This window comes from Salmo salar, chromosome 26 (genome assembly GCF_965601325.2).
Source record: "Salmo salar chromosome 26, fSalSal1, whole genome shotgun sequence".
Taxonomy (NCBI): Eukaryota; Metazoa; Chordata; class Actinopteri; order Salmoniformes; family Salmonidae; genus Salmo; species Salmo salar.
In genome coordinates, this window is record NC_138316.1 from 10,478,542 (window position 1) to 10,488,143 (window position 9,602).

Here is a 9,602-nt window from a genome sequence, read left to right on the forward strand (position 1 = left end):
GAAGTCCCCCGGCGGGTGGCAAGCTTCGTCGTGACAATGTATGTATGCATGAGCATGCGCGGACAAGGCGACACATTTCAGCGCTAATGTAAAAGACCTTGACAAAACAATTAGCTAATGAAATCGAGTTTGCTCAATAACAAAAGTTGGCCTGCTTAACTGGAAATAGTACACGTCGACAAGGGACCGTGAGTAAGTTTGTCAATGACTTCGTAACACAGGCAGCAAATTATTATGAAGCACAAGTCAACTATTAACTGGCGAGTTAGCAAGCTAACTAGCTATGATTTCAGTAGATCGCTGGGACAGGCTTGAGTATATGTTAGAAATCTAGTAACAGTAGTTATTTAACTTGGTAGTTAGCTATTAACGAACGTTATCAACGCCTTTTTATTTATAATCGTGGCACTGATGATGCTAACAAACTCAAGATACTGTCTTTGCTTCCATGCATGCAACATTTTTGTCTGGCTAACCAGTCGACGACGACTACGCCGGTTAGGATATCAAACATCTTTCAAGTAGACGTTCGATTAAGTCGAAAATATTATTTCAATTAACTCAGGATTTCCACAGGGTCTTAGCCAACTTGTAGCATCATTTTTTTCCCATTTGAAAACTCCGGGAAAATCATCGTTCTCCAGCCAAGGACAGAATCCGGAAGTCCTCAAGTTCCTGTCTTTCTAAATATTCCGACAGGAAACGTGTCCTTTCTCGCACATCGTAAATGCTATATTTATCCTAATTCGAATGGTTAGAAAGTCACATGATTACATGATATAGGCATGGATCATTAGCTACCGTACTTTGCTGTTTTTGTTATTTCCCAACTAGCTAATTTACAACAGTTAATTTGTCAGCGGCAAGAGGAACTCATGTATGTTATCTCATATAGCAAGTACTGAATCACGTTTATGGTTTTGCCACTGCCAGACTGAAATTGAATGTCGCGTTTATTTTAAATACTAGGCCTAATTTTATTACCTGAGCCACCTGTATTCATTGACTGCCATTATATTATGTTTTTTTCTACCAACAGACTTGCCATGGTATGCTGAGGTGGGGAGTCTGGGGACCTATGCACTATGGCAGAGTCACTTGCCATCCAGGACCATTCAACAGAAGCAGAACTATGCACCAAGTAGTAATATGAATCAATTTTGCCTAGTAGCCAGCAGATCCGACCCGCTTGCTTACAGCTGCAGACAGGCTAGGGTCGGTCAGGCTTCCTGTGTAAATGAATACACCGCAGTGCCGGCGAGGGATATGGCTCGGAAAAAGTACCTCAATCCAGGGATGACAAATGCGTTGTACTCCGAATTGTCCCATTATCCCAACTGTTACACAGAGAAGATTGAACGACTGCTCCTAGATCAATCGTTCAATATTCTCTGTGTAACAGTTGTGATAATGGGACAAATGTTTTGCCAGTGGGGTAAAGTACTTAAGAAATACTTTAAAGCAATTTTACTTAAGTAGTTTTTGGGGGTATCTGTACTTTACTTTACTATTTTTGACAACTTTTTACTTTTACTACATTCCTAAAGAAAATAATGTACTTTTTACTCCATATATTTCTCCTGAACACATAAAGGTACTCATTACATTTTGAATGGCTAGCAGGACAGGAAAATTGTCAAATTCATGCACTTATCAAGAGAACATCCCTGGTCATCACTATTGCCTCTGATCTGGCGGACTCACTAAACACAAGTGCTTCGTTTGTAAATTTTGTCTGCGTGCTGGAGTGTGCCCCTGGCTATCCTTAAATAAAGAACAAGAAAATTGTGCTGTCTGGTTTGCTTAATATAGGGAATTTGAAATTACTTTTAACACTTAAGTATATTTTACCAATTACAGTTACTTCTGATACTTAAGCATATTTAAAATCAAATACTTTTACTCAAGTAGTATTTTAGTGGGTGACTTTTACTTGAGTAATTTTCTTTTAAGGTATCTACTTTAACTCAAGTATGACAATTGGGTACTTTTTCCACCACTGCGTTTTGCGAGCCATATCTCGCGCCAGCTCCGCTGTTATTTGAAATAGCAGTTGTTCAATCTTCTCGGTGTAACAGTTGGGATAATGGGACAATTCGGAGTACAAAGCATTTCTCATCTCTGGATTGAGGTACGCTTTGCGAGACATATCTCACACCGGCTCTGATGTGTCTTAATCTACACAGAAAGCCTGTCTGACCCTAGTGCAGCTGTAAGCAAGCGGGTTGGATCTGCTGGATAGCCTAGTTGTAGCTATGTGTTCTATCCTCTACTAATCAATGATCTGCTGTTTTGATCAGTGGAGGCTGCTGAGGGAAGGACGGCTCATAATAATGGCTGGAATGGAGTAAAAGTAATTATACACATGAAAACAAGGTGTTTGATAGCATTCCATTCTTGCCATTATTATGAGTCATCCTCCCCTCTGCAGCCTCCACTGGTTTTCATATAGCTGAGTCTGTTTTAATATCTGCTGCATTGATAGCCCATCTTGGCAGATTAGTTGAATTAAATGGATGCTAATCAGGTGCAGTTATACAAATAAAATAAAACATTTGACACTCAGAGATTGTATTTTGATATGCTATATCTTATAGTGAAGTAAAAGACATTGAGTCCTTTGAGACTGAAGGAGCCAACCAGAGATTGAAAGTCGACCACTTGCTTTTCACCATCGAGAGACACCAAAAATGTTACTTCTGGTGTGAGTATTAGCTATTTCTGTCCAGTGCCTTTACACACAGACTTGTACTAAGAGCCTTAGACTATGACTAAGAGCAGCAAAACTGTGTTTAACTGTTTCATTTGTTCTGATACTTTGATACATTTCCCAGTGCCACTAGGCCTATCATTTTTTATGTGAATATTGATTTTTTTTTTTATTGCTAATGAAATGTACTCTACAACTTCTATTGTTACTGTGGTATTATTTTCTCATTCATGCATCATTGCTGTAATTGTTTTATTTATTTAACATTTTACCTTAAAATTATATTGCCTAAAATGTACCCTTGTCATGCCTTACAGTTTGTGAAGAGTGCAAAGAATATTTTATTGATGAATGCCCCACACATGGCCCTCCAGTTTTTGTGCCGGACACCCCTGTGCCAGTGGGCGTCCCAAACCGTGCCGCCCTTACTACCCCTAATGGCATTGAGGTCATTCAGGAAGGCAGCGAGGTGGACGTGTGCTGCGTAGACAAAGACATTCCCAGGGGGGCACTATTCGGTCCTTACCAGGGTGAAGTGGTGTCACAGGACAAGTCCTCTGCTTTCTTCCCCGGGATGGTGAGTTGAATCCACAAACCTTACTATGTTATCCAATGAAATTGTCTTCCTAACTTCATTCACCATGTGTAACATTTAAGGCTCTCGCATCTATGTATTTATGCCAACGATTTTTACCCCTAGTTGGTGGACAAAAACAACTCATACAAATCCATTGATGTTAGCGACGAAACCAAAGCCAACTGGATGAGGTATGTCCGAAATTCTTCAGAGTACATTGAGCGAAACCTGACAGCCTTCCAGCATGGCGAGCACATCTACTTCCAGGTGTGCCGTGACCTGTCAGTGGGAGAGAGGCTGCGGGTATGGTACAGTGATGACTACATGGACCGATTACACCGCATGTCCCAGGACACCATCGACAGCAACTTGGCCACAGGTAACACTCCTACCAGCCTCATGCCTTTGCCAGCCCTCTAGTTAACTGCCAAACGTATTTTATTGCTTTCCAGAGTGCTACAATGTGTGTACTGTTCTACCCATATCACTGATCTAAGATCTCCTAAATAGTTATTCTAAGAAATTCATTAGTTTGAGTGACTTTGAAGGAAAGATGAAGATCATTGAAATACATTTTGACCACCAGGGGGAGCCATGTTGCATAATACATGGAGAAGCTCAAAACAATGAATGGCAATATCAAACCCGTTGTCACCTTTTTGAAATGAATACTTCATATATCAACATGTCGTTTTATGCACAAATATAGTTAATGAAGAGGATGTTGTCATTTTATTATGTAAGAGCGTTTGTTTATATTGTTATAAGCAGTTTTAAGGTGCTTACCCGTCAGAGGCTGATCAAGTTAAACTTGGGGTTTTGAATGATCATCTTGTCTCCCTCCACAACAGTTGAAAAGGACTCACGAGTGTGGTCAAGCCCCTGGAATGTTACAGCCCGGGACCGGGAGGCCACCCAGACCCTCATCGAGCACTACGGGTCCCTAGAAATCCAGAGCCTACTGAACGACCGGACAACCAGAACCAAGCAGATCTTTGAGATCATCGCTAGTCGGATGGAGGCACAGGGCTTCCTGATCAGTGAGAACTCCTGGCAGGCTGGCAAGCGATGCTTCCAAAAGTGGCGCAACATGGAGCGCACGTACAAAGACTATGTGCTGGCGTCCAAGAGGACTGACGCGGGACGCAGGAAACAGCCCGAGTTCTATGACCAGTTCCATGCACTCATGGGCCAGAGGCTGAGCTCCAAGCTGGCTGCTGCTGACACCCCAGCCAGGGCGTTGGCCAAGCTGAAGCCTAAAGCTGTAGCACCAACTCCAAGCTTGCCCCTCTACGCTATTGTAGTCCCATCAGGCCATCCAGTCAACCTCGCTATACCCTCCACCTGCAGCTCAGAGGCAGAGATTGGAGTCCATGCAGGCACCACTGAGCCTGAACCGCTAGCCAGGAAGTCCAGGAGTGAATGGGTCCCACATCCCAAGATACTCCAGTCAAATGCAGAGGAGGAGAGGGCAGAGAATCAACTCCAAAAGGGGAGGAGGAGATCATGGCTTGGGGATGACAGAGGTAAATTTGTTATGATGTTGAATCTTAGCAGTTGGCCTATAACTGAAAAGGACGCAGCCATTTTCAAAATCATTGACAGTATTTACGTAACAAGTCTTTATTTTTGTCTTCCTATCCATGTCTCCAGCTGCTGAGAACGGTGGGTCCCTGCCTGTGTGGTCGGAGCGGAAAATGATCAGTCAGGACATTGAGGCAACAGAGGCTTTAGTAGAGCTGTACAGCTCTCCAGAGATCCAGGGACTAATCAGGGAGAACAAGACGCGAACCAAGAGGATCTTTGAGATCATAGCTAGCAGGCTAAAGGAGCAAGGCTTCCCCATCAGTGATGTGCCTGAGCAGGCGGGGGAGCGATGCTTCCAGAAATGGCGGAACCTATCGAGGGCGTACAAGGAGTACATCCTCCACCCAGAGAAGGCTGACATGGCAAAGCGGAAGCTTCCGGCCTACTTCAACAGGCTCCAGAACCTCATAGGCCACCGGCTCAGCCTTCAACTATCTGAAGACTCCCCCGAGCCTGATGGCAGCATGGGAGATGCTGAGGCAGATGCAGGGGTTGAGGACATAAGCCAGAATCTGTTACACATTGTGGAGGTGCCGGCAAGCCCCATTGACATTGTCAGTCCCCCCTCCACTTCTGCCTCCTTCTCCTCTTCACATACAGGAAACCCCCTCCATGTTGGACCCAGTGGGCGGAAGAGAAGGAGGATGGCACACATATTGGATGTCTTTCAGGGTTACAGGGAGGAGGACAAACGATTGCAAGAGGAGAGGGAAAGGAGGGCAGAGGAGCGCTTTAATCAGCTGCGAAGCCTTCTGCAGCAACAGCACACAGAGACTATGGCAGTGATGAGAGAACTGATCAATTCCATGAAGATGAAAAAACAATGAGATATACTGTGAATACAGTTGAAGTCGGAAGTTTACATACACCGTAGCCAAATACATTTAAACTCAGTTTTTCACAATTCCTGACATTTAATCCTAGTAAAAATTCCCTGTTTTAAGTGAGTTAGGATCACCACTTTTATTTTAAGAATGTGAAATGTCAGAATAATAGTAGAAGGAATGATTTATTTCAGCTTTTATTTCTTTCATCACATTCCCAGTGGGTCAGAAGTTTGCATACACTCAATTAGTATTTGGTAGCATTGCCTTTAAATTGTTTAACTTGGGTCAAACGTTTCAGGTAGCCTTCCACAAGCTTCCCACAATAAGTTGGGTGCATTTTGGCCCATTCCTCCTGACAGAGCTGGTGTAACTGAGTCAGGTTTGTAGGTCTCCTTGCTCGCACATGCTTTTTCAGTTCTGCCCACACATTTTCTATAGGATTGAGGTCAGAGCTTTGTGATGGCCACTCCAATACCTTGACTTTGTTGTCCTTAAGCCATTTTTCCACAGCTTTGGAAGTATCTTGGGGTCATTGTCCATTTGGAAGACCCATTTGCGACCAAGCATTAACTTCTTGACTGATGTCCTTCCTCATGATGCCATCTATTTTGTGAAGTGCACCAGTCCCTCCTGCAGCAAAGCACCCCCACAACATGATGCTGCCACCCCCGTGCTTCACGGTTGAAATGGTGTTCTTCGGCTTGCAAGCGTCCCCCTTTTTCCTCAAAACATAACGATGGTCATTATGTTCAATCCGTTCTATTTTTGTTTCATCAGACCAGAGGACATTTCTCCAAAAAGTATGATCTTTGTCCCCATGTGCAGTTGCAAACCGTAGTCTGGCTTTTTTATGATGGTTTTGGAGCAGTTTCATCCTTGCTGAGGGGCCTTTCAGGTTATGTCGATATAGGACTCGTTTTACTGTGGATATAGATACTTTTGTATCCGTTTCCTCCAGCATCTTCACAAGGCCTTTTGCTGTTGTTCTGGGATTGATTTGCACTTTTCTCACCAAAGTACGTTCATCTCTAGGAGACAGAACGCGTCTCCTTCCTGAGCGGTATGACGGCTGCGTGGTCCCACGGTGTTTATACTTGCGTACTATTGTTTGTACAGATGAACGTGGTACCTTCAGGCGTTTGGAAATTGCTCCCAAGGATGAACCAGACTTGTGGAGGTCTACAATATTTCTGAGTTCTTGGCTGATTTCTTTTGATTTTCCCATGATGTCAAGCAAAGAGGCACTGAGTTTGAAGGTAGGCCTTGAAATACATCCACAGGTACACCTCCAATTGACTCAAATTATGTCAATTAGCCAATCAGAAGCTTCTAAAGCCATGACATCATTTTCTGGAATTTTCCAAGCTGTTTAACGGCACAGTCAACTTAGTGTATGTAAACTTCTGACCCACTGGAATTGTGATACAGTGAATTATAAGTGAATCAATCTGTCTAAACAATTGTTGGAAAAATTACTTGTGTCATGCACAAAGTAGATGTCCTAACCAACTTGCCAAAACTATAGTTTGTTAACAAGAAATTTGTGGAGTGGTTGAAAAACTAGTGTATGTAAACTTTTGACTTCAACTGTATAAACACTACCGGTCAAAAGTTTTAGAATACCTACTCATTCAAGGGTTTTTCTTTATTTTCACAATTTTCTACATTGAGAATAGTGAAGACATCAAAACTATGAAATAACACATGGAATTATGTAGTAACCAAAAAAGTGTTAAACAAATCAAAATATATTTTATATTTGAGATTCTTCAAATTGCCACCCTTTGCCTTGATGACAGCTTTGCAAACTCTTGGCATTCTCTCAACCAGCTTCATGAGGTAGTCACCTGGAATGCATTTCAATTTACAGGTGTGCCTTCTTAAAAGTTAATTTGTGGAATGTCGTTCCTTAATGCGTTTCAGCCAATCAGTTGTGTTGTGACAAGGTAGGGGGTTATACAGAAGATAGCCCTATTTGGTAAAATACCAAGTCCATATTATGGCAAGAACAGCTCAAATAAGCAAAGAGAAACAACAATCCATTATTACTTTAAGACATGAAGGTCAGTCAATCTGGAAAATTTCAAGAACTTTCAAGAAAGTTTCTTCAAGTGCAGTCGCAAAAACCATCAAGCGCTATGATGAAACTGGCTCTCATGAGAACCGCCACAGGAATGGAAGACCCAGAGTTACCTCTGCTGCAGAGGATAAGTTCATTAGAGTTACCAGCCTCAGAAATTGCAGCCCAAATAAATGCTTCACAGATTTCAAGTTACAGAGACTTCTCAACATCAACTGTTCAGAGGAGACTGTGTGAATCAGGCCTTCATGGTCGAATTGCTGCAAAGAAACCACTACTAAAGGACACCAATAAGAAGAAGAGACTTGCTTGTGCCAAGAAACACGAGCAATGGACATTAGACCGGTGTAACTGTGTCCTTTGGTCTGGAGTCCAAATTTGAAATGTTTGGTTCCAACCACCGTGTCTTTGTGAGATGCGGTGTGGGTGAACGGATGATCTCCGCATGTGTATTTCCCACTGTAAAGCATGGAGGAGGAGGTGTTATGGTGTGGTGCTTTGGTGCTTTGCTGGTGACACTGTCTGTGATTTATTTAGAATTCAAGGCACACTTAACCAGCATGGCTACCACAGCATTCTGCGCTTAGTTGGACTATCATTTGTTTTTCAATAGGACAATGACCTAACACACCTCCAGGCTGTGTAAGGGCTATTTGACCAAGAAGGAGAGTGATGGAATGCTGCATCAGATGACCTGGCCTCCACAATCCCACGACCTCAACCAAATTGAGATGTTTGGGATGAGTCGGACGGCAGAGTGAAGGAAAAGCAGCCAACAAGTGCTCAGCATATGTGTGAACTCCTTCAAGACTGTTGGAAAAGCATTCCAGGTGAAGCTGGTTGACAGACTGCCAAGAGTGTGCAAAATTGTCAAGGCAAAGGGTGGCTATTTTTAAATTCAAAAATTTCAAATGTATTTTTTATTTGTTTAACACTTTTTTGGTTACTACATGATTCCATATGTGTTATTTAATAGTTGTGATGTCTTCACTATTATTCTACAATGTAGAAAATAGTAAAAAACTAAAAACAAATCATGAATGATTAGGTGTATCCAAACTTTTGACTGGTACTGTGTGTGTGTGTATATATATATATATATCTTCTTTCTATTATTTGCATTTGCTATCTGCCCTGTTATTTGTATTATGTATTGTTAAAGTCTTATGTATTGTTGAAGACTATAGAAAGTCGCATAAATGTTTATATAATAAGGGTTGTGTCTTTGGCATCCACAGACCACTTTTCTACATTTCATTTGGAAAATATACTCTATCTCACTTCCTGCAAGTGCCATTCTTTTTTAATGCCAACTGATTATTTATAGGTGCTTTAAGTCTAACCCAGTCTGTATTGAGCTAGAACATTTGAAACTGTGGCTTATTAGTCAAAATAAACCTCTTGGTTCGAGCTAGACAATACTTGATTTTGGTAATTTTATTTATTCATTACACAATGATGTCACAACTGTTAAGCCTCATCACATTGTCCTACATCAGATTTGACTCTGGCCAAGACAATGGCTGAAACAGAACTAGGCAGCAACAGGCACTTTATTCCATTTTAAACTGAAAAGAGAAGTATCAGACCCATGGGACAGGCTGATCTAGTCAGTACGGTTCACTTATTAATGAATCAGTGGGTTTATTTCTTGGTTCTCATCATTGCAATTATTCTTCCAGGTTCATGTTGTCCTAGCCAGGCGATGGATAAAAAATGTCCCATCGTTTTTCTCTCTTTTCGTTTAGGGGCCATGATGGATTTTGAGGTTGATGAACTGTGAACTGTAATATTGGTTATGTTATATAATCGGCACATTGG

General features: G+C 42.0%; 1 protein-coding gene across 6 annotated transcripts; it reads left to right on the plus strand.

Moving 5' to 3' along the window:
* The first annotated feature begins 48 nt into the window (after positions 1-48).
* On the plus strand, positions 49-9,202 carry LOC106587121 (uncharacterized). 6 transcript variants are annotated; one of them, XM_014175152.3, is made up of 7 exons: positions 49-188; positions 1,040-1,144; positions 2,598-2,704; positions 3,028-3,287; positions 3,411-3,666; positions 4,139-4,813; positions 4,941-9,202. In XM_014175152.3, exons 2-7 carry the CDS (start codon positions 1,086-1,088, stop codon positions 5,699-5,701), a joined length of 2,118 nt encoding a protein of 705 aa, XP_014030627.2. In that variant the 5' UTR covers positions 49-188; positions 1,040-1,085; the 3' UTR covers positions 5,702-9,202. The 6 variants fall into 6 exon arrangements, with proteins under 6 accessions (XP_014030627.2, XP_045564380.1, XP_014030626.2 ...); XM_045708424.2 differs by having other exon boundaries at positions 1,040-1,141; XM_014175151.3 differs by having other exon boundaries at positions 53-192.
* The last annotated feature ends 400 nt before the right edge of the window (positions 9,203-9,602 follow it).